The sequence below is a fragment of the Crassostrea angulata genome, chromosome 9, assembly GCF_025612915.1.
Source record: "Crassostrea angulata isolate pt1a10 chromosome 9, ASM2561291v2, whole genome shotgun sequence".
Lineage (NCBI taxonomy): Eukaryota > Metazoa > Mollusca > Bivalvia > Ostreida > Ostreidae > Magallana > Magallana angulata.
In genome coordinates, this window is record NC_069119.1 from 38387873 (window position 1) to 38412686 (window position 24814).

Genomic DNA, 24814 nt, shown 5'->3' on the forward strand with positions numbered 1-24814 from the left:
GGTGTAATACATGTTATACACCAGTACTTATTGGTGTAATACATGTTATACACCAGTACTTATTAATGTACTACATGTTATACACCAGTGTTTATTGATGTAATACATGTTATACACCAGTACGTATTAATGTACTACATGTTATACACCAGTACTTATTGATGTAATACATGTTATACACCAGTACTTATTGGTGTAATACATTTTATACACCAGTACTTATTGGTGTAATACATGTTATACACCAGTACTTATTGGTGTAATACATGTTATACACCAGTACTTATTAATGTACTACATGTTATACACCAGTGTTTATTGATGTAATACATGTTATACACCAGTACGTATTAATGTACTACATGTTATACACCAGTACTTATTGATGTAATACATGTTATACACCAGTACTTATTGGTGTAATACATTTTATACACCAGTACTTATTGGTGTAATACATGTTATACACCAGTACTTATTAATGTACTACATGTTATACACCAGTACTTATTGGTGTAATACATGTTATACACCAGTACTTATTGGTGTAATACATGTTATACACCAGTACTTATTAATGTACTACATGTTATACACCAGTACTTATTGATGTAATACATGTTATACACCAGTACTTATTGGTGTAATACATTTTATACATCAGTACTTATTGATGTAATACATGTTATACACCAGTACTTATTAATGTACTTCATGTTATACACCAGTACTTATTGGTGTAATACATGTTATACACCAGTACTTATTAATGTACTTCATGTTATACATCAGTACTTATTGGTGTAATACATGTTATACACCAGTACGTATTAATGTACTACATGTTATACACCAGTACTTATTGGTGTAATACATGTTATACACCAGTACTTATTAATGTACTACATGTTATACACCAGTACTTATTGGTGTAATACATGTTATACACCAGTACTTATTAATGTACTACATGTTATACACCAGTACTTATTGGTGTACTACATTTTATACATCAGTACTTATTGATGTAATACATTTTATACATCAGTACTTATCAATGTACTACATGTTATACACCAGTATATACATTATTCATCAGTATGTATTAATGTAAACCAGTATGCAGTATGTATTGTTATACATGTATATATTTATGTAATACACCAGAATGTATTAATGATACACATGTAATACACCAGTAAGTATTAATGTTACACATGTAATACACCAGTATGTATTTATGTAATACATCAGTCATATTAATGTTACACATGTAATACACCAGTATGTATTTATGTAATACATATAATACATCAGTCATGATAATGTTACACATGTAATACACCAGTATGTATTTATGTAATACATGTAATACATCAGTCATATTAATGTTACACATGTAATACACCAGTATGTATTTATGTAATACATCAGTCATATTAATGTTACACATGTAATACACCAGTATGTATTTATGTAATACACCAGTGTGTGTTAATGTTACACATGTAATACACCAGTGTGTGTTAATGTTACACATGTAATACACCAGTGTGTGTTAATGTTACACATGTAATACACCAGTGTGTGTTAATGTTACACATGTAATACACCAGTGTGTGTTAATGTTACACATGTAATACACCAGTATGTATTAATGTTATACATGTAATACACTGATACGTTTCTTCTATGGATAATGCAAGGAGAAATGCAGGTATACTTGATCCAGTATATTTTACCAAATGTACCGGTCTATTTCATGTATAACAATAGTATTCCAATAAATGTACTGGTCTATTTCATGTATATATGTTACAATAGTTCAGAGGTTTAACATGTTGTAGATAAGTTAACATAAGTAAATCTGTTCACAGTCCAAAAATCTTGATGAATCAACACACTAGACTCTTACTTAAAATATTTATCATCATTCAATTGCACATACATGTAAAATCAAACGGTCAATAAAGATATACATGATAAAAGATTCTTCTCCAGGAATGAGATGTACAGTCCAAATTCCCTGTGAGGAAATACTCTGTCCAATTCCCTGTGAGAGAATACTCTGGTATCAGCCAATAGTACATCTGCTACAAACTTAAAGGATGCCCCTAATGGAACTAGAGTTACATTCTGTCACACACAGTGAATATCTGTATTATAGTATGTTCTATTTTTATGTCTTTATATAAATTGTTACACAGTCATGTAACTTAAAATACCAACTTGAAATAATTAAAAACCAGCAAAACAACACCACACATTTAACTTGAACCTTTCCTACAAGTATTGATGCATTATTTTTTTCCCCTCCAAAAAGTCAAGTCTTTCATACCAGACACACACTTGCTCACTAAAAGGTACAAATAAGGTTTTATACAGAATAATACATAAGCCCTACCCACCTATCTCTGACCCCCCTCCTTACAATCTACTGACCCCACACAAATCAAGTCTCCCTTCCCCCTACAATCTAACGACCCAACACAGATCAAGTCTCTAAAGTGGCACCAACCCCTACATGTCTGAGGGACAGACCAAGCATCAGCCTTGATACACAGGTAACACAGCAATAACATTGGGTAATGTACCAATTATATAAGGTACATACCTCTAACAAATCTGTAAATACAAGCTAATGCATAACTTACAATTATAGATAACTTAAATGGTGAAGCAGGACCTGGTCCTGTTCTAATTAATAAGCAGTCAGAATTGATGTTTTTGTTAAGTTTCTGGCCTGAATCTGACATCACACAAGTCAAATATCTGTTAATGTGATGCACAAATTCAAGTCTATCCCGACCTGTCATTGGTTGGATTAATCACATGACACTAATTCAGTGCTTCAGACATAATCTAGTAAGACAGACTTGGCCATTTTTCCATGCTGTGATATCTCCTAAAATAATCCATTACACATTTATCCTGAACCAAAAATATCCCCATATAATGTACATATATCTCCAGGTGTGTTTTTCTTTCAGTCCTGGAGTTCACTCTGAAAGACTTTTGTAAGTTGGCACACAACCACTGCTGTCATGTGACACATATTGTCCAATCAAATGACAGCACAGTATCCCTGACAGGCGGACGCAGCCTGACCCCCCTGGCTGATGTCAACTCCACGATTACTGGTCTCCCACAGACCGGGCGTCTGGATGATCTACAACAAACAAACAAACATTATTATCATCTGTATTTGCATCTTACATGTAATAAATGTGTATATAAGGGTTTGTGTCTTACAGGTAATGATGAATTATAGATTTATACACAGGTAAATCTTTACAGCATGTAAAAGATGAAAACTTCATAAAGTGATAAAACTGCAGGTAATGAGTGATGAAACAATACATGTAGTGTTTGAATAGTTAATACCGAGGGATGAAATATTACATATAGTTTTCCATTGTAGACTTATTACTGAGCGATGAAATATTACATATAGTGTTCTATTGTAGACTTATTACTGAGCGATGAAATATTACATATAGTGTTCCATTGTAGACTTATTACTGAGCGATGAAATATTACATGTAGTGTTCCATTGTAGACTTATTACCGAGGGATGAAATATTACATGTAGTGTTCCATTGTAGACTTATTACCGAGGGATGAAATATTACATGTAGTGTTCCATTGTAGACTTATTACCGAGCGATGAAATATCACATGTAGTGTTTCATTGTAGAGTTATTACTGAGCGATGAAATATTACATATAGTGTTCCATTGTAGAGTTATTACTGAGCGATGAAATATTACATATAGTGTTCCATTGTAGAGTTATTAGTGAGTGATGAAATATTTCATGTAGTGTTTGATTGTGGAGTTGTATATGTACGGACCTTCTCCACGAGTTCTTCGAATGCACACTGCACTCCCTCCCTGGTCTTGGCGCTGGCTTCTATAAATAGCATGTGGTGCTTCCGCGCAAACTTCAGTCCGTCCTCCTTGCTAACCTCGCGATTTTCCTGCAGAGAAATTATTAATCTTAACAAGTCCTTTACTAAATGACATAATCATACACTATTATCAATTTACTTTCTTCATCTATTTAAGCAATGAATGCTTATTTTTGGATGTAGTCGGTCCTATCATACACCAAGGCTCTGCAGACAAGTTAAATACTCCCCCTTATCCAAAAATAAGCATTCAATGCTTATATTTATATTCGTACTGTTGTTTATTTGTATGAAGTATTTTTTTTTGTGCTCATGTTCTGTGAATAGACCAAGTGTTTCCATAGGAAATTGAAAGTTGCTGATTTCCAACCTAAACATATGGGGAGATATACATGTATATCGGGTATACTGAATGTAAATGTTCATCATTTCCACCCTACAATTGACAGATTTGGGTGACTGTTCATAGACATAGCTTAGATCATCAGGCCTATTAGTAAAATTTACTGCCCCGCTTATTACATTTAATACTTGGCCTGCTCTAATATCAACTGTCCAGGTTATTACATTTAATACTTGGTCTATTGTAACATTTACTGCCCAGCTTATTACATTTAATACTTGGCCTGCTGTTACATTAACTGCCCAGCCTATTACATTTAATACTTGGCCTGCTGTTATATTAACTGCCCAGTTTATTACACTACTGTACTTTCACACTTACTTGATCTATTTTGTTTCCAACCAACATCTTAATCAGGTCATGTTTGGTTGAGAATGTCTCCAGTTCATTCAACCAGACATCAAGCTTCTGAAAGGAGGCTCTGTTTGTCACATCATAGACTGTTAATAGAATCAGAATGTCAAATAGTGGCATGTTATACACTGTCAACAAAATCAGAATGTCAAATAGTGGCATGTCATACACTGTCAACAAAATCAGACAAATGTCAAATAGTGGCATGTTATAGAATGTTAATAGAATCAGAATGTCAAATAGTGGCATGTTATACACTGTCAACAAAACCAGACAAATGTCAAATAGTGGCATGTTATATACTGTTAATAGAATCAGACAAATGTAAAATAGTGGCATGTTATACACTGTTAACAAAATCAGACAAATGTCAAATAGTGGCATGTCATACACTGTCAACAAAATCAGACAAATGTCAAATAGTGGCATGTTATATACTGTTAATAGAATCAGAATGTCAAATAGTGGCATGTTATACACTGTTAACAAAATCAGACAAATGTCAAATAGTGGCATGTTATACTGTCAACAAAATCAGACAAATGTCAAATAGTGGCATGTTATACACTGTCAACAAAATCAGACAAATGTCAAATAGTGGCATGTTATATTATGTCAACAAAATCAGACAAATGTCAAATAGTGGCATGTTATATACTGTTAATAGAATCAGAATGTCAAATAGTGGCATGTTATACACTGTCAACAAAATCAGAATGTCAAATAGTGGCATGTTATATACTGTTAATAGAATCAGAATGTCAAATAGTGGCATGTTATACACTGTCAACAAAATCAGACAAATAATGCAATCCAGAATAAAAAAGGAAAATCCACGAGTACTTTTTCTGGGTTTTAATGCAATTTATGGTAGGAATCATATATTTATATCACGCTATGAGAACATAGCATATATAAGTCAATACTTTAAAGATGAACAATCCTCCATCTGTATGCATGGAGGAATATTCCTTCATCATTACATGATAACAAACATCAAAAAGACTCCCACTGTCAGAGTTAGCACATAGGTTTTAATAACAACATAATAGAATAATCCTCCATCCTGATGTGTAGCTGTGAATGATGAGGAATATTCGTCCATCACAAATATTCTCACTAAATAAACTTATATGTATCCGTAACAACATAGGGGCACATTCCTTCCTCTTGATGTGTAGCTGTGAATGATGAGGAATATTCGCCCATCACAAATATTCTCACTAAATAAACTTATATGTATCCGTAACAACATAGGGGAACATTCCTCCCTTTTGATGTGTAGCTGTGAATGATAGAGGAATATTCCCCCATCACAAATATTCTCACTAAATAAACTAATATGTATCCGTTACAACATAGGGGAACATTCCTCCCTCTTGATGTGTAGCTGTGAATGATAGAGGAATATTCCCCCATCACAAATATTCTCACTAAATAAACTTATATGTATTGGTTACAACATAGGAGAACATTCCTCCCTCTTGATGTGTAGCTGTGAATGATAGAGGAATATTCCCCCATCACAAATATTCTCAATAAAATAAACTTATATGTATTGGTAACAACATAGGAGAACATTCCTTCATCTTGATGCGTTGCTGTAAATGATAGAGGAATATTCCCCCATCACAAATATTCTTAATGAATAAAATAAACTTATATGTATTAGTAACAACATAGGAGAACATTCCTTCATCTTGATGTGTAGCTGTAAATGATAGAGGAATATTCCCCCATCACAAATATTCTTAATGAATAAAATAAACTTATATGTATTGGTAACAACATAGGAGAACATTCCTTCATCTTGATGTGTAGCTGTAAATGATAGAGGAATATTCCCCCATCACAAATATCTAAAAAAAAAAAAAAAAACTTATATGTATTGGTAACAACATAGGAGAACATTACTTCATCATGATGTGTAGCTGTGAATGATAGAGGAATATTCCCCCATCACAAACTGTTCTAACTAAATAAACTAATATGTATTAGTAACAACATAGGGGAACATTCTTCCCTTTTGATGTGTAGCTGTAAATGATAGAGGAATAGTCCCCCATCACAAATATTGATTGCCCTAAGTTGGGGCAACCCACATACCAAAGAAATAAATTAAATTTCAAGAATTTCTTAACAGGACGCCCAAATACTTTGTTGCATAAAGAAGAAAAAAAAATGTTTTTTTCCTTTGACTTTTTGGTTGAACCCGCAAAGGGGAACAACTTTTGGAAAGTGTGGATTGTACTATAACAAATATTCTCAGTATGTAAATTTACTAAGTGAATATTTCTTCACCCCTATGTGTTTTTAACGAGTGCATAGTAGAATTTTTTTTCATCATTAGTCAATTGAATATATGAAGATTCTTACAGAATGAGCATATATGAACATAAGGGAACATTTATACCTTTTATCTGTTATCAGTGCTAATGAATACAAGGAGGAATATTCCTCCATCATAACACAATTATCTACAAAAATATTCTCACTAGATACATGTAATACAAATATACATATATGTTGTTGGCAGAGTAGATTACAGTACATTATTTTTCCTCAATGTATTTGGTAATTGCTACCAACTGCTCATCTACAGTTGTGGACAGTTTATCTATTTTGATAATGTTCTCATCAACTATTCCCTTCATTGATAAAATTATAAATTCCTGTTGGAAAGTTTGCTGATCCTTGTCATTAAGTTTAAAGGAATGTTTTTGAGGGGAATGCACAAATTGGGCATCTCTAATTAATCCTACTGGCTTGTGGCAATATGTGAGAATAGCTCCTTTTCTTGCAGCATAAAATATTTTGCCGTTGGTGTATTCAACCAATAGGATTTCTTTTTCTTGTTCCTCCTCTATTTCTTTGTTTTTCTAAAATGTTTTGTAAAGGTTGGTTTTATTAAGATCACTTTATAAATATGAATTCTATTACAAGAAAGAGACAGGTTTGATTTAATGACATTATAAAACCAATAATAAAGTCTAAAGTCTAATCCTCCCCTTCACAACGCGCGCTTTATTCAAAAAAGATTATCTGTGAATCACCTTTTTCTCACCAGCTGAACGAACCCTTGGTAAATCATCTGGAACGCTCTTCCTTTTCTCTAAACTTTTCTATATTAATTAAAAATCTATGGTTAGTTTGACATAGACATTTGGTATTCATCATTATTATGTTAAAAAAATCGTATCTTAGTTTGGTTATTTTATAATATACATGTGCATTCTAACCAATTTTTAGTGCTATATATAAGAAACTATAAATATGTGCACAATTTTTTTTAATGACAATACACTAATTATATAATACAACCTGCTGACTGGTGGGTGTGATCTGAGTATTTTGCCTGGCCCGTACTGCAGCCTCCTCAGCATGCATTCTATTCTGAATTTCCACTTCAAGTTCTTTTTCCAAATCAATAATCCTCTTCTGAAATACAAATAAATCAAAATTAAACTATCCAAATTAACAAATTTAAAAATCCCAATCAGTAATATAGTTGCATTTAAGTATTCTCTTACGTTCAAATTTGCCACCATAACTTTCTGCTCTTCAGCTTTTGTCACCACAGAAATTAGTTGCTTCTTTAATACCTACAGAAATATTTATAGTTGTAATTGATGAGGTGTGTTAATAAATCTATAGTATATATTCCATCCAAGTATTTTTAAAGAAATTAAATACTGCAAGACCTCTTGTTTTAGGATCAAAGTGCTTACAACAATCTTGCCATCTTTTTCTTTCACCAAATGTTTTTGTTCAATCAAAGACTGTTCTGTACATCTTAGCTTTTCCGACATGGTCACAATTTTCTGTTTTAGTTCTTTAATTTCTTTATTGTCCGAGTCAATCTGGGTTTCTTTTTCAGCCATTTTCTTTTTTGACCTGGTATATATAAAATAAAAGTTTTAAATTAAGAAGTTTTATGATTAGTTTCTAAATCATAATTTGGAAATAAACAAAGTATCAAACATAAAGTGGCTGTATAATTGTTTATAAAATGAAGTATTACACAATAAAATTGGTGCTTACCGTTTGCATTTTGTAATACTTTCTGTTTCTGCTTCGTCATTGGCTTTCCTTTTCTGCGAAGTCGTTTTCATGCTGTAAAATTTAGTTAGTGTTAGTGTTTCCCGAAATGCACTCCCTTTACATGTACATTGTTACAGAATTCTACAAACTTCTCACCGTTTAGTAGGTGATTTCTCTTCAGGCACTTCTGTTGCACTTTCTCTTTCACATCTGGAAAAAAAAATAATAAAAAATTGACAAAATGTTAACATATTATAAAAGCTATATTCTTGATAATGATATTGATGAAATGCTGTTACCTCTGACAAGCGCTGCGGAATTCTTCTGGAATGAGGTCTCCATTCTTAAATCTTGTAAGCAACAATATTTTAAGGTCTTTTCTTTTAACCTTCGAAAAATGCCAGAAACAGTACTGAGAGCACTGTTCTGATCTTTTTTGTCCTTTAATACAACCGTGCTCGAAAGCTGTGAAGACGTCTTTAATAAGTTCCCAAATGTCATCTTCACTGGCTGCTAAATTAAGGTGAACCTTGTAAGAATTTTTCAGATCAGTTTTCTGAAAAGAAAAAATACATTTAGACTTTATAAATGCATATATGGTTATGCTATAAAAATTATAATTGTTGTAGTTGTTTCTCAAATGCATCATACCAGTTTACAGACATTTATTTACTCTAATGCGATGCACATTTGTTTGTAGACGTTATCTTACTACCAGTATAATAAACACATGTATCTACTCATTATATTCTCATGTTTCACTAAAAGCTGTCATTTACTTGGCCATATCTTTAAGATGCTTATTAAAAGTTCTTGCCGAGAAGATACAAATTATCTTCTCTCAGTATTATTATATATTAAGCTGGTCAATGAAAATATCCTACAAAATAACCCAGTGTTGTAAAAAGGGATTTTCTTTAAAAAAAACTACGCAAGCTTTTTTATCAAAAAGTTTGATTATCGTTTTAGACTTAAGAGAAACTGAAAATATAAAAACGATCAGAAAGAAGTATGCATTAGAATTTTATACACACACTTAAAGTGTGACGGGGATCCTCCCTGTCACTGGCACTGATTGATAACTATTGTTTATACATTGTATTTACAAGTTTATTTGTATATTTACAACGAACATGAATTTCACACTATATATATGTTAGGTGCTGGGTTTTATAAAAGTATATAAATTATATTTTAATTGCTTTATTGTGGATCAGTTCATTATTACAGCTGCATTATTGCTAAAATGGACAGAATGTTTAAATTATATAACAGCTTATGCATTTTGTTCTATAAATGTGTAAGCCTAGTAAAAATATTTTTTTTGTTATATTACATCGTCAGCATTTTACCACAAGCCTTGTTTTACTAGGAAACTGAAATGATGTGTGTTGAAATTTATTGGGCAAATGGCTTGTTTAATATTTTTAGTGTTTTCTTAATAGTGTAACGTGACAAACTTGTCAATGAAATTAAAACAATAGTTCTATTTACAGTTAATTTACATATTTACACATATACACTACAAGAGCAAAACACATCACTTAATATGATGCACTTAAATATCTGTCCTCTACAAGTCTTACTCCCCGACTCCCCCTCTCTTCCCTTCTTATCATTTTTACTCCCCCATCCCAGGGTTTCTCAGCCATAAATCACCCCTCATAGCACTCCCTGGCTAGAGAGAAAATAAACAATTAAACCAATGACCCCCCTTTTCCTACAGGTCTGATAAGACATCAGAGACCCACAAGCTGCACAGACGGATGGCATATCAATTAGGTGCCACCTGGACATTTAACGGTTCACTCAGACTAACAAGATCTCCAATTAACATACATATAAATTTGCCAGTTTATCCCAATAGCTTTAAATGATGCCAAACATCATATGATCGGTAGAGGGATCATATTACAGCACTGCATTGCGATGCTGCAAAATCAATGATAAGTTGATAGGTAATGTATGACTATGGGGATTTCCAAAATGTCTTATCCGATGAATTAAAATAAGAACATAAAAAAAATTCTGATTTGCAAAAGATAAAGCATTAAGGAAGTCTACATAAATGCAAGAAAAAACTTAATTTTTTTCAGCATTTCTTTTGTTATAAATTAGTTTTAAGCTTGAAAGGTAATTAATGTTATATCTAAATCATAGGGTGAAAAGAGTTTGAAATACATGCCTTTTCAGACACCTTACTGCAGATAAGAAAGCACTCAACAATTCTGAGGAAAATTGACACAGCAGGGGTGCTGGGAGCCTTATCTGATACAATTTGTAGGCTTGCAAAGATAAACAAGTAATAATCAACTGACCATCATCCATTCTCACAAATATTAGCAGTCAATTAGCATCATTTAATATACTTTGTCACTGAAAAAGTGTTTATGTGTGATATGCAAAGATGATTATTTAATGCGCTGTTGCTCTGGCTGGAATAAATTTATTTCAATGGAATTATTCACAATTAGTTATTTACTTTTTAGACAACTTTGCAACAATTCTTGAAATCTTATTATACTACGTTGGGTATTACAATATATAGTCGTGCATTAAATCCTAAAACCCATGGCGTGTAACAATATGGTTTGACCGATATTTTTTCATTTTAATTGCATTTTTATTAACTCTGTTATCGGAATACATCTAGGTCAGTTCAGCTTCAATGTGAAAGTTAAACTGACATTACCGTTTTTGCGAGGTTATGTCTGAATGTTATATTGCATTTAGGTAATAAAATATTACCTATTTGTTAATGAGAGTGACATTCGAGTGTGATAATAGAAATTTACCCGTGGGAGAAAATTCTTTGATGTGGAAATGTAATTCATTTTAACAGATGGTTTTAATATATTTGTATGTTACACAGGCAAAGACCACCCTGTTGATTTGAACATATTTTTATTACACAAAAGTACAATTTGAATTGGGCACAAGTTCAATATCTTAGACCGCCCTCTCCCACAATCTGTTTAAGTGATGCATTTTTGTATAATTTTCAAATGTCTGTGTCATTATGAGTCGCAATTTTTTAAAAAGAATTCTGCTAGAATTATTTCTTTTTCTTTTTGTTTCTTTTGGTTTACATTTTGATATCGGACTCTTTAAATCATTGGATTATCTGAATTACAAAACCTACAATTTATTGGTTGAGGAAAAGAAGGGGGTAGTGAATTTTCCGATTTTTCTGAATCGTGATGTTGTATTTAAGTTATGCGTTGGTAATAATAATATCTTACATTTTTGCAAGTAGACATATTCTAGGGATATTAAAAATAAAAACAATAGTCATAAAAATATTTTCAATTAAAACTATCAATATTTATTATGATCATGATGACTTTGTGTTCTTTTGGAAAGAAAGATATTGCATTTTGGACTGTCATTCAGTGAATAAGGCATACTGATGCATGAGTAAATATATGTCCTTATAAAAAATATTTTTTATTAACGTGTACTTACCGATTTATTCATGATTGCTGCAATTTCTGACCTCCATTTAGTTGAAATAGTTTTGGGGGTCTGTCCAGCGTAATTCCTCCGACAAGTTAGGAGAAGTTTTCGAAAAAAGCTGACTTTTTCTGCAAAACTTAACTCCTGGGAGTGTTCATGAATTTCATTGTGCTTAAATGCTAGAAACAAAGCTTGATCTTTGGTCAAGTTCTGATAGATGTCCATATAAACAAATTCGTATTTTTCCTTTTGCACACATTCATCAGAATTCAAAATTCTTTGTAATGCTGCTCTGGTGTGGTTTCCACCCAGAACCTCTACACATTTTTTTCCTGGTAAACAAAGGTCAGCAATAGGGACATTTTCACATACACGTAGAAGTCCAACTAATGTAGTGTAAGGCTGGAAGTTTTGAATGAATGAATCTGCAAGTTCCTTCACGTGATTTTCATTTAATAATCTAATGCAATGGTCACTGCTCGGAGAAATAAGGTTATCAACATGTACTTTGACATGAGTACCTACAATAAGAAGGAAAAATAAATGTAGTTTTTTTTTTGTTTTTTTTTTAAATATTATTTAAAATAAAAATATTTTATGACATTGAATTTTATAAACATACCTTTTAATGATTTTTCAATCATGTCACCATCTATACTTTTGAAAATTTCATCGTCAGTTAAAATGACTTCTCGGGACATCTTTGATTTTTCAATCTACATCACCATCAACAGTTGCAAGTGCTGATGATGGTCTTTGGTGTAAGGAATAAAAGCCCGTAAAATTTAACCAATCACAATGCGCGAATGAGCAACTCACCGTGCCTTACAATTTGACAGTGGCTAACACTGGTTATAATCTCACTCAAGATTTTCAATTCAGAATGAACATTTCCAGAGAATTTAACCCTGTTTCAAAAAACTGGCAAATTGAAACTTGTAATGAACTTGGGATTTCTTTTGTTGAGAGAGATGTGCGTTATCTACCAAGCTCCCATTTAGGAGTTCCGTCTACTTGTTTCAAAATTAGAGGTGATGGAAATTGTTTGTTCAGAAGTATTGCGTTTGCTGTTAGTGGCAATGAAGAACTTCACCTATATATCAGGAATATTATAACATCTTTTATTGCAAAGAGCAGAAATCCGATTGTATATAATGAAACTCCAGAGGATTATCTCAAACGAACAAATATGAGGGAAAATGGTGTGTGGGGTACTGATATAGAAATTTATTTTGCTGCCAAAGTCTTTAATTGCTCAATTTTTGTGTATTCAAAACATGGACATTCGTATGAATGGTTGGAATTTAAACCAGAAAATAAAACCACAAGTTTAGCTATATATCTACATCATAAGAATTCCGATCACTATGATGTTGTTACATCTGTTAGCAACTTAAGTGAATTGCCACTAAAGGACAAAGAAAATCAGCATGGCTATGTAAAGGAGCCATTTATTTGCATTGATAATGATGATCAACATGAAAAGGATGACACTCAGTTTGATATTTCAATGGTGAGTAACAAACTTATTGTTTTGAATATAATAAACCATGATTCTTTTAAAAACATAAATGATGATGAAAACTATAGTATATAGAAAATGACTAATTAATATTCTTGTATTTTTTTCATTCAAGTCAAATTTGTCTGACATACTTAAAAGCATGAGTTTTGAGGACGGTGAAAAAGTTAAAGACTTGTCTGATGTAGGAAGTAAACAAACGGCAGACCCATTTGATTTTGAGAATGAGGTAAACTATAAGGAATAAAGAAAATAAGTATATACCGATGTTTATGTTTTCAGTTCAGATGATATTTTAACAATATATAATTTCATCAGAGGAATTATGTTTCATCTTAAAAAAGAATCAGATGTTTATTGTTTAACGTTAGCACATGAAATCTATGAAAAGTCTATTCTGATAAATCATGCAGGATGATATGCCCTATGAAAGTGAGTTTGTACAACTGACATCAACACCAAGAAAAGCTGAGCGGCCTTCTTACATGTGTTTCAGGAATGCAAATTTAAGAACGGCATCTTTTCCAAAAATACTGGTAATATTTTTCATTTGGCGATTTCTAATGCTCTTCTTATTTTTCACAAAATTAACTACATCATTTACTAGACTTTATTTATTTTAGAAGTCCTTCTGTTGTTCTGTTTGTAATTTTGTAATTTTTAGAGTTGTTGTGTTATACAAAATGTTAGAAAAATACATGCAATTGGAAAACATAAACTTGTGCTATTATCGCCACACTATATTTACATTGAATGATATTTATTCAAGTTAATGCTTTGTGCAAGTATTAGTTTACTTTATTTAGTTATAACATGTTCGTGATAAAAGCTAATTAGAGGATGAAAATTAAGGAAAATTACATCACTGCAATCCATATTGCTTACAAAATTGATTTGCTTCATATTCCACTGTACAGATTTTTTTTTTGTTATTAAAGTGACGATCTGTTTTAATCTTAACAATTATCTGTGGTTAATTTATATTCAGAATAATAGGAAAAAAATAATTTCATATAGCTTTTAATGAATGATACTGATAGCTTTTGAATGGTTTCTTTTTTCTGTTATTTAAGGATGAGCTGAGGAACAGCCCTGAACATGAAAGGCTAGATATCAGTGATATCAGCATTTACAACTCAAGTTTTGAAGAACAAGTAACAAATAAAAAGACAAAGTTAGTTGTGAAAAAACAGAGTTCCATCCTTCTAAGAAAAGCATTAAAAGACATTGCATCATCTATGAAGGAAAAGAATAAATGCCATCAGTTGTGTTTGAAACATGTCACTGAAAAGATGATGCACAGCATGAGGTACAGATTTTGGACAAAAAGCTTTGAACAACGGGTAGAATGGTTTATTGATAAGATAAAAGAAAGAAAACACCAAAGGTTTTTAATTGATGGTGGACACAACGTGTGCTCTTCTTGTTTCAAACTTCTGCTAAAAATCAACAAAACCTTTTACTATAAGTATTATAAAAAAGCCTTGGAAGGAAATTCGGCTGCTAGTTTTAGAAATGTCAGAGGATTTGGCAAAGCAAGAGAAGGGGCTGTTGTATGGCTACATAATTATGAATATTTTCATGCTGACAGAATGCCAGATAATGGTGACATGATGTTGCCTTTTAAAACAAGAAAAAACGACTTGTATGACGCATATGTTGCAGAAAAAATTAAACAATTTGAAATATCTATTTCATCTGCCTACACTGTCAGCAGGGCAGCATTTTATGAAATTTGGAAGACAGATTTCCCAAAGTTGAAGATAAAGCAGGTATCACTACATGTATACTACCTCATATATAATAGTAAATATAAACATGTAAAAGGTAAAAAATTAAAATGATAAGTAAAGTTTCTCAATAAGAAACAATCAATTTTAATTAAATTAAAATCATTGTCTTTTTTTTCAGACAAATTCCTTTTCAAAATGTAGTACATGTGTTCATATTGAACGAGAGTTGGAAAAAACTAGGGATCCTGTCAAGAGAACCAAATTGAAACAAATGATGTCTGTTCACAATAGAAGACAAATGTAAGTTTAAAAAATATATTATTTGTTGTGGGATTGGGTGTTTCTGAATAAGTAGTTTAAAATAAAAACAAAATATATCTTTTAGATTCTCATAAACTTTTTCAGTCTCTAACTAGTTTGATTTAAAACTGTCATACTAGCTGAAATTTTGCATGAAACTTATTAGTAATATTATTTAGCATCCTCTCTGTTTTATTGCTTAATACCAGCTTAACAGCCTTCAAGCAAGAATTGACAGAAAATCGGCTATACTTTAGATCTGATAGATCTGATAACAACACGCAGCTTGAAAACGTAGATTTTAAGTTGGGAGCGCCAGTATTAATCACAGGAGGATTAAGGCTAGTGTAAACAATCCATCAGAGAAAGACTTCAATTAAGAATTATTTATGTTAACAACTTAATACAAGCAAATGTAGCTTGCAACAGGTTCATTTTGGGGTAATTTATAACTTTTTGCAGGATCAAAAATTCACATAGGTACCATGCCTAAGTGTATCGATATAAAATAGTGCTGGATAAGCTGCTATTTTGTAAAAATCACTTTTAATATGCATTTGCAAGTATGTGAAAACTTTCTAAGATAGTGAAGTCCCTTATGTTTTTTAACCTTACTCAATTTTAAAACATAATCCACTATCAAACTGTGGTTCAACTTTATTGATTGAACAAATGAGGCAATTTGATGTAGTCTTATTAAATATTAGTGAAGCAAATGTTTGAAGTGAGATAATCCTATTTGATAGCAAATGTAGTTTAATACTTGTATAGAATATATTTTTTAAATAGAATCCAGATAACAGAAGAGAAAGGTTAAATATTTTTATTGATATCTACGGTCTCTGAACTGAGTCTACATTTTGTTGAGTAGACGTTTATACTCAGAGTATGGATAATAGTCTGGGATTGTTATCAGAACTATAAAATGATGAGCTAAAAATATTATGATGAGCTAAAAATATTATGTCTTCAGTTCTTTAACATCTGCTCTCTACCACAATCAAATATACTATAGCAAAATATTTGGTATTTTATTAAAGAGTACCTCCAGTCAATTTTTTCACAGCAATCAATAGTATCTTAGAACGCTCCAAAAATCCGTACCTTGATATGTGCTCTGGTTTAGCAGATATAAGCAATTAAATGTGACATTTTCTCATGGAAATGCACGAGCATAAAATCCTAAAGGGTCTTTATCAGTTGTGGAATATGCTATGTAACAAATGTGTCCACCAGCGTCATTGCGAAACGGAAGTGTTAAAAGAAAGAAAAAAGATTTGAATTTTTTTTCGATGTAAAGGAATATTTTACAATTCAATAAAAATGATTTTAGTGAAGAAATACATATAACCTATAGGATGCAAATAGCAATGAAAGTAGCATCCTGTCCCTACACATGCATTACAATTCATGAGGATCAGCACTCTCATTAATATTCTACGCCAAAATTGAAAATGTATTGGATGCCTAAGACTCTATATGTCTCTATATCACTCACTATCAGAGGTATTTGGATTTTTTAATCAAGTAAAAATTCATTAATGTCTGGCTAATTAGATTAGATTTATACACATGTAGTAATAACCCTCTCATAATTTAAATCAATAACAAGATATATCTGATTTTATTTATAAGGACAGAGAGAAGATATTATTACAAGAAAAGGGAGGTGGCAAGAAGCAATCCCAGGCAATTCATAAGCATAATTATTGATGGGATGGACCAGAGTAAGTTGCATTTTTTTTCAAAAAGTGTTGCTATATTCTATCCTGGTTTTTTTTTAAATTAAATAACATTACGATATGTATTCCAGGTAAAACTAATTTGCCACACTTTACAGGGCGGCTAATGAAGGTATTTGTTTCTACTTCCGCATAGTAACTCAATCTTTTTAATGAATCTATACGTCTCAAACGGTATTAATTTTAATTACTCCCCAATATTAAACATATTTGCCAGTTCATATTTGTTAAACAAAAATACCTTTTTATTTTCTAGGGTGTAGACCCAAACAGTTTTTTGAAAACCCACATTCAAGGGGTATTGAATCATGGGCTAAAGTCACTAGATCTTTATGTGGACATGAATGAATACCAGCACGATGCAAATCTTGTAATGAATGTCATATTGAAAAGCATCAGCCAGGCGTTATCAAAAGTAAGATTCAAAATTAATATATTTAAATTTTCCAGAATTCCATTTGTTAATCATTTGAGGATATTAATTTTTTAACCTCGGCATTATAGCAAATAAAAATAATCATTAAGTATTTTGTATTTTTATAATAATTACAGACTGGATTTCTTCAAAGTACATTATACATCCAAGCTGACAACTGTGCTAGAGAGAATAAAAATAGATTTGTCCTTGGCTTTTGTGAGCTACTGGTCAAATTGGACATTTTCAACGAAGTGAGTAACAGAATGAACATTGGATGGACATAGTTTTCATTCATTTTTATTAATCAAACTTAACAATCATATGTTGTCGACATTAAATCATTTCTATATACCCTATTCTACATGTATTTATAATTAATGATGCAGAGATGTTGAAATACCAATTCAAATTTATATTTATCTTTCTATTACTTAAATCAAATTTTAGGTTCACTTGTCTTTTCTCCACGTGGGTCATACACATGAAGACATTGATGCCTCGTTTTCTCAATTATCAACGAAGTTGCGAAATTCGGATGCAGAGACAATGCCAAAACTTCTTTCTTTGCTCAATGGTGCTAAACAATTGAGAGGTCTATTCGACATTAAAACCTGGCTTGCACCGTGTTTGAATAATATTAAAAAACATTCCAAACCACTCCATTTCAAGTATAGCCGAGACATATCAAAAAAAGTTATAATGCAGTACAGGGCAAATAGCAGTCGACCATGGACTTACACAGAAGAGAACATGTTACATTCAATTCCTTCTGGTAATCCCCAAATTCTTATACCTCCAAACTTTCACAAAATCGACCTAGTAGCTGTAAAGAGAAATGTTGAAAAGCAGCAGTACAATTTGCCTGGAGATAGCGAGTACAAATGGTGGTTACAATATTTGAAATACTTACAACTTGTTAAGGACAACAAAGATGCTTTGTTTGATTATGCCAAAAGAGAAGCGGACTGGCTGTTACCAAAACTGATGAACAAACAAAAGCTCACAGAAAACTCCAATGCAGACATTGAACACCATTTACTTGAAATGCTAGACAGAGAGCTTGATGATCATGAGGTATGTGCAAAAAATATCTCAAGAAGTAGCTGGTATATATTTCAGTGAATGAGCACAAATATAAAGGTCTTCACGCATTTTTAATATTGTTAGATTAAATAGAACGTACAAACTTACATAACCAATTTGTTAAGTACTCTTTAAAAATATCTTTAAATCATATCTATTCGTTAATAAAAAAGATTTTTCTCTACAAAATTTCTGGCACTATTTTTAGTCGCGGAAGCAAACTAAATAACATGTTAATTCAATTTCATAAATTTAGGTAGTCCTCTCAAAATCCAAACCAAAGAAATCCAAGAAATGTAAAGAAAAAGGATGAAGTATGGCAATTAAGGATGTTGAAAAGAGAAAACTACAGATTTTCCATTGCCAAAAAGTTGTGATTAGATGAAGTTAGTATCAAGAGATACCTACAGTTATAAGCACAATTTGGATGACAAGAAGTGATATAAATGTGTTCATATTCTTTATGTGACTTGTTTGGCAACACCTTATAATGGAGATATTTTTCTCTTTTGATGTTATTGCCACATGTTAGCCTATTTTACTCAACATTTCAACTTATGAAGAATGAGTTGCATTGCAGAAATATTCTACCATGTGTTCATTCCACTCACTTCCCCCATGTTGCCTATGACCTATATTTGATTTATATGCTCAGTTTGTATATATTCCTTTATGAATGGAGAAATGTTTCTCTATGATGTTATTAACATTTGTTAGCCTCTTTTGTAAGTCATTTTTGTGACAATAACTAGTTCTCACATGTAGAAGATTTTTTCATAATATGTTAAGAACACGTGAGTTTAATTATTTTATAAACAGTTACTTTTTAAAATTAATTTTGATGTAATTTATATATATGATTATTTAGTTAGACATTTTTGTACATTAATGTGAAATAATGATATAGGAATATTTTTCCATGAATTAATGTCAATGATCAAAATGGAGGAATGTGCCCCTTACTTGTTTTTTCCCATGTATGCTTATCTAGTTAGAATATTTTTGATGAAGATAATTGCGTTATGGTGAAGAAATATTCCTCGATGCATTCATTGGAACTGATAAAAGATGTAGGAATGTTCTTTATGTTAAAATTGAAGCATATAGGCCCATTTTGTAAGAATCTTTAGATATATATTGTTGGAACATACCTCTATGCACTCATTGGCAACGCATAAAGATGTAGGTATATTCCACTAGGTTTATTTAATGGAAGTATTTGTGATGGGGGAACATTCCTCTATCATTCACAGCTACACATCAAGAGGGAGGAATGTTCTCCTATGTTGTTACCAATACATATAAGTTTATTTAGTGAGAATATCTGTGATGGGGGAATATTCTTCTATCATTCACAGCTACACATCAAGAGGAAGGAATGTTCTCCTATGTTGTTACCAATACATATAAGTTTATTTAGTGAGAATATTTGTGATGGGGGAATATTCCTCTATCATTCACAGCTACACATCAAGAGGGAGGAATGTTCCCCTATGTTGTTACGGATACATATTAGTTTATTTAGTGAGAATAATAGTGATGGGGGAATATTCCTCTATCATTCACAGCTACACATCAGGATGGAGGAATGTTCCCCTATGTTTTTACGGATACATATAAGTTTATTTTATTTATTAAGAATATTTGTGATGAGGGAATATTCCTCTATCATTCACAGCTACACATCAAGAGGAAGGAATGTTCCCCTATGATGTTATTCAAACCTATTTGCTAATTCTGTGAGAGTCTTTTTGTGTCATTTGATGATGGAGAAATATTCTCCCGTGTTGGTGTATGCATTTTTAGTACGAGTCTTCTTTTATATGATCATTTGATGATAGAGGAATATTCCCCCATGCATTCGCAGCAACATATTAGGTTGGAAGAAAGTTCCCTAATGTTTTTATTGACACATGTATGTTTTAATAGTGAGAGTCTTTTTGATGTTTATTATCATGTAATGATGAAGGAATATTCCTCCATGCATATAGGTGGAGGATTGTTCATCTTTAAAGTATTGACTTATATATGCTATGTTCTCATAGCGTGATATAAATATATGATTCCTACCATAAAATGCATTAAAACCCAGAAAAAGTACGCGTGGATTTTCCTTTTTTATTCTGGATTGCATTAAATGTCAAATAGTGGCATGTTAGATACTGTTAATAGAATCAGAATGTCAAATAGTGGCATGTTATACACTGTCAACAAAACCAGACAAATGTCAAATAGTGGCATGTTATACACTGTTAATAGAATCAGACAAATGTCAAATAGTGGCATGTTATACACTGTTAATAGAATCAGAATGTCAAATAGTGGCATGTTATACACTGTTAATAGAATCAGAATGTCAAATAGTGGCATGTTATACACTGTCAACAAAATCAGACAAATGTCAAATAGTGGCATGTTATACACTGTTAATAGAATCAGAATGTCAAATAGTGGCATGTTATACACTGTTGATAGAATCAGAATGTCAAATAGTGGCATGTTATACACTGTTAATAGAATCAGACAAATGTCAAATAGTGGCATGTTATACACTGTCAACAAAACCAGACAAATGTCAAATAGTGGCATGTTATATACTGTTAATAGAATCAGAATGTCAAATAGTGGCATGTTATACACTGTCAACAAAATCAGACAAATGTCAAATAGTGGCATGTTATACACTGTTAATAGAATCAGAATGTCAAAAAGTGGCATGTTATACACTGTTAATAGAATCAGAATGTCAAATAGTGGCATGTTATACACTGTTAATAGAATCAGAATGTCAAATAGTGGCATGTTATACACTGTTAATAGAATCAGACAAATGTCAAATAGTGGCATGTTATACACTGTTAATAGAATCAGAATGTCAAATAGTGGCATGTTATACACTGTTAATAGAATCAGAATGTCAAATAGTGGCATGTTATACACTGTTAATAGAATCAGAATGTCAAATAGTGGCATGTTATACACTGTTAATAGAATCAGAATGTCAAATAGTGGCATGTTATACACTGTTAATAGAATCAGACAAATGTCAAATAGTGGCATGTTATACACTGTCAACAAAATCAGACAAATGTCAAATAGTGGCATGTTATATACTGTTAACAAAATCAGACAAATGTCAAATAGTGGCATGTTATACACTGTCAACAAAACCAGACAAATGTCAAATAGTGGCATGTTATATACTGTTAATAGAATCAGAATGTCAAATAGTGGCATGTTATACACTGTCAACAAAATCAGACAAATGTCAAATAGTGGCATGTTATATACTGTAAATAGAATCAGAATGTCAAATAGTGGCATGTTATACACTGTCAACAAAACCAGACAAATGTCAAATAGTGGCATGTTATATACTGTTAATAGAATCAGAATGTCAAATAGTGGCATGTTATACACTGTTAACAAAATCAGACAAATGTCAAATAGTGGCATGTTATACACTGTCAACAAAATCAGACAAATGTCAAATAGTGGCATGTTATATACTGTTAACAAAATCAGACAAATGTCAAATAGTGGCATGTTATACACTGTCAACAAAACCAGACAAATGTCAAATAGTGGCATGTTATATACTGTTAATAGAATCAGAATGTCAAATAGTGGCATGTTATACACTGTCAACAAAATCAGACAAATGTCAAATAGTGGCATGTTATATACTGTTAATAGAATCAGAATGTCAAATAGTGGCATGTTATACACTGTCAACAAAACCAGACAAATGTCAAATAGTGGCATGTTATATACTGTTAATAGAATCAGAATGTCAAATAGTGGCATGTTATACACTGTTAACAAAATCAGACAAATGTCAAATAGTGGCATGTTATACACTGTCAACAAAACCAGACAAATGTCAAATACACTGTCAACAAAACCAGACAAATGTCAATTAGAGTCACATCATACACGGTAAAAAATCAGAATATTATTTCATGCACATACACTGTCAACAAAATCAGAATATCTATTAGTACACATACACTGTCAACAATGTCAGAATGTCAAATAGTGACATATTTTACAAACAAATGATTTCTATGAAGCCCCCTGTGCCCTTCTATAGTAATTTGATTATTAAATTAATAACAGATTACCTTGAATAACCCCTTGTGTCCTCTGTCATAACTTGTGTATTAGTGACAAATTACCTAGAATAGCCCCTTGTGTCCTCTGTCATAACTTGTGTATTAGTGACAAATTACCTAGAATAGCCCCTTGTGTCCTCTGTCGTAACTTGTGTATAAGTGACAAATTACCTAGAATAGCCCCTTGTGTCCTTTGTCGTAACTTGTAAATTAAGGACAAATTACCTAGAATAGAATCTTGTGCTCTCTGTCGTAACTTGCGTATTATTGACAAATTACCTAGAATAGCCCCTTGTGTCCTCTGTCGTAACTTGCGTATTATTGACATATTACCTAGAATAGCCCCCTCTGCCCTCTGTAATAACTTAAGGATTAGTGACAGATTACCTAGAATAGCCCTGTGCCCTCTGTTGTAACTTGAGTATTAGTGACAGATTACCTAGAATAGCCCCCTGTGCTCCTCTGTAGTAACTTGGTGTCAGTGTTCGGAATCTCTCTTGTCCAGCAGTATCCTAAATAAATTATTAATGATTTAATAGTTACGCAATATTAAATAAATAAATAAATGATGAAGCACTATCATATACATGTAATGCTTATCAATCTATGCATTTAAATTAACATCTACAGTGGGACTACATTTCACTAGAGTGTTGTCACCAATAACTGGATAGTCCATTTAAAATACTCCACCAATAGATTATTCCTCAAGTTCAATTTTAAAAGAAAAGCAGCAGTCATTGACAAATTGATGCAGATACCATCAGTTTATAAATATAGGCTACACATGTTAAATACAGCAGAACAAAATGAAATTTAAGACACGAGAGTGAATACCAACTATTCATCTCTATTATCAATCACAATGCTCACTTACCCAGATGGCTAGTTTTGCCCTGTTTCCATCCACTTGAAGAGTTTTTACTTTGAAATCAACACCTAAAATCCAAAAACTCTTTTAAAGATTTATCCAAACATGACTGGGTCAGTACAAACAGAGTTACAGTGGTGCATCGTTATACATACTGACCTATAGTGGCAGCCTGTTCTGGGTCAAAAGTATCATCTGTAAATCGTAACAGCAGACTGAAAACAAAAATCAAATAACATATGGTTACAATCTCAGTTAAAGGCTATATACAATACACAATATGTCATTTTACAAACAGCTGAGCACTCCCCCCCCCCCCTCCCAAAGTCAGTCCCAGCTGCAACTAACTGGATAAGGCAACTGGCAGAAAAAAAACACTATTTCAAGTTATAGTACTAGTATATCAAGACACAAATATTATAATGTGTGAATGAATTTATCTTGGATATTTTCCCTTTCATTTAGATTTTCTTTCACGTATGTGTACATGTATTTTTATTTTAAAAAATCATCTAAATGTGCGACTTTAACATCTTGGGACAGACTATAGTATATCTAGACACAGATCAAGTATTCCTCAGATCCTTAGGCAGAGTCAAGACCAATTGTTGTGATGTTCCGCTTCACTGACGACAAGAAAAATGTAAACATGGCAGGAGAGAGGGGAATAAATCTGTTTACCTGGATTTTCCAACACTGCTTTCTCCTATTATGAGAATTTTCAGAGTAGTTAGGACTTCCGTATCCCCCATCATCAAGTAGATTTAACTCTTACGATCAAACTTTCGATTTATTCTTTATTTTGTGAGTCACAGTCACTCGTCAATGGCGCAGTTAATGACACTGAATGTGTTACACGTCATCAG

General features: G+C 32.0%; 3 protein-coding genes across 3 annotated transcripts; 1 reads left to right on the forward strand and 2 right to left on the reverse strand.

Moving 5' to 3' along the window:
* Positions 1–1909: 1909 nt before the first annotated feature.
* LOC128162800 (ras-related protein Rab-18A-like) lies at positions 1910–24770 on the reverse strand. The gene is made up of 7 exons (XM_052826180.1): positions 24630–24770; positions 24108–24163; positions 23955–24016; positions 23517–23589; positions 4635–4753; positions 3854–3979; positions 1910–3169 (listed from the first exon to the last, which is right to left on the reverse strand). The coding sequence occupies exons 1-7, from the start codon at positions 24701–24703 to the stop codon at positions 3065–3067; spliced, it is 615 nt and encodes a 204-aa protein (XP_052682140.1). The 5' UTR covers positions 24704–24770; the 3' UTR covers positions 1910–3064.
* On the reverse strand, positions 5500–12896 carry LOC128162798 (uncharacterized). Its single transcript, XM_052826178.1, has 10 exons — positions 12787–12896; positions 12174–12685; positions 9008–9264; positions 8865–8918; positions 8709–8780; positions 8396–8561; positions 8198–8269; positions 7989–8105; positions 7721–7789; positions 5500–7546 (listed from the first exon to the last, which is right to left on the reverse strand). The coding sequence occupies exons 1-10, from the start codon at positions 12863–12865 to the stop codon at positions 7220–7222; spliced, it is 1725 nt and encodes a 574-aa protein (XP_052682138.1). The 5' UTR covers positions 12866–12896; the 3' UTR covers positions 5500–7219.
* LOC128162797 (uncharacterized) lies at positions 13688–21077 on the forward strand. Its single transcript, XM_052826177.1, has 10 exons — positions 13688–13915; positions 14100–14222; positions 14760–15458; positions 15598–15719; positions 17355–17446; positions 17533–17573; positions 17718–17876; positions 18014–18130; positions 18327–18953; positions 19219–21077. The coding sequence occupies exons 1-10, from the start codon at positions 13829–13831 to the stop codon at positions 19273–19275; spliced, it is 2124 nt and encodes a 707-aa protein (XP_052682137.1). The 5' UTR covers positions 13688–13828; the 3' UTR covers positions 19276–21077.
* Positions 24771–24814: the final 44 nt, after the last annotated feature.

Coding starts and splice junctions, on each gene's coding strand:
- LOC128162800 (XM_052826180.1), bottom strand. CDS start 24,703: ATGATGGGGGATACGGAAGTCCTAACTACTCTGAAAATTCTCATAATA. Junction 23,590..23,954: donor GGGCAAAACTAGCCATCTGG/GTAAGTGAGCAT, acceptor TAATTTATTTAG/GATACTGCTGGACAAGAGAG. Junction 3,980..4,634: donor TTGGAAACAAAATAGATCAA/GTAAGTGTGAAA, acceptor ATTTCTCTGCAG/GAAAATCGCGAGGTTAGCAA.
- LOC128162798 (XM_052826178.1), bottom strand. CDS start 12,865: ATGTCCCGAGAAGTCATTTTAACTGACGATGAAATTTTCAAAAGTATA. Junction 9,265..12,173: donor CAGCAATCATGAATAAATCG/GTAAGTACACGT, acceptor TTTTCTTTTCAG/AAAACTGATCTGAAAAATTC. Junction 7,547..7,720: donor GTTCAGCTGGTGAGAAAAAG/GTGATTCACAGA, acceptor AAAACATTTTAG/AAAAACAAAGAAATAGAGGA.
- LOC128162797 (XM_052826177.1), top strand. CDS start 13,829: ATGAGTTTTGAGGACGGTGAAAAAGTTAAAGACTTGTCTGATGTAGGA. Junction 15,720..17,354: donor GTTCACAATAGAAGACAAAT/GTAAGTTTAAAA, acceptor TTTATTTATAAG/GACAGAGAGAAGATATTATT. Junction 17,574..17,717: donor TTACAGGGCGGCTAATGAAG/GTATTTGTTTCT, acceptor TTTATTTTCTAG/GGTGTAGACCCAAACAGTTT.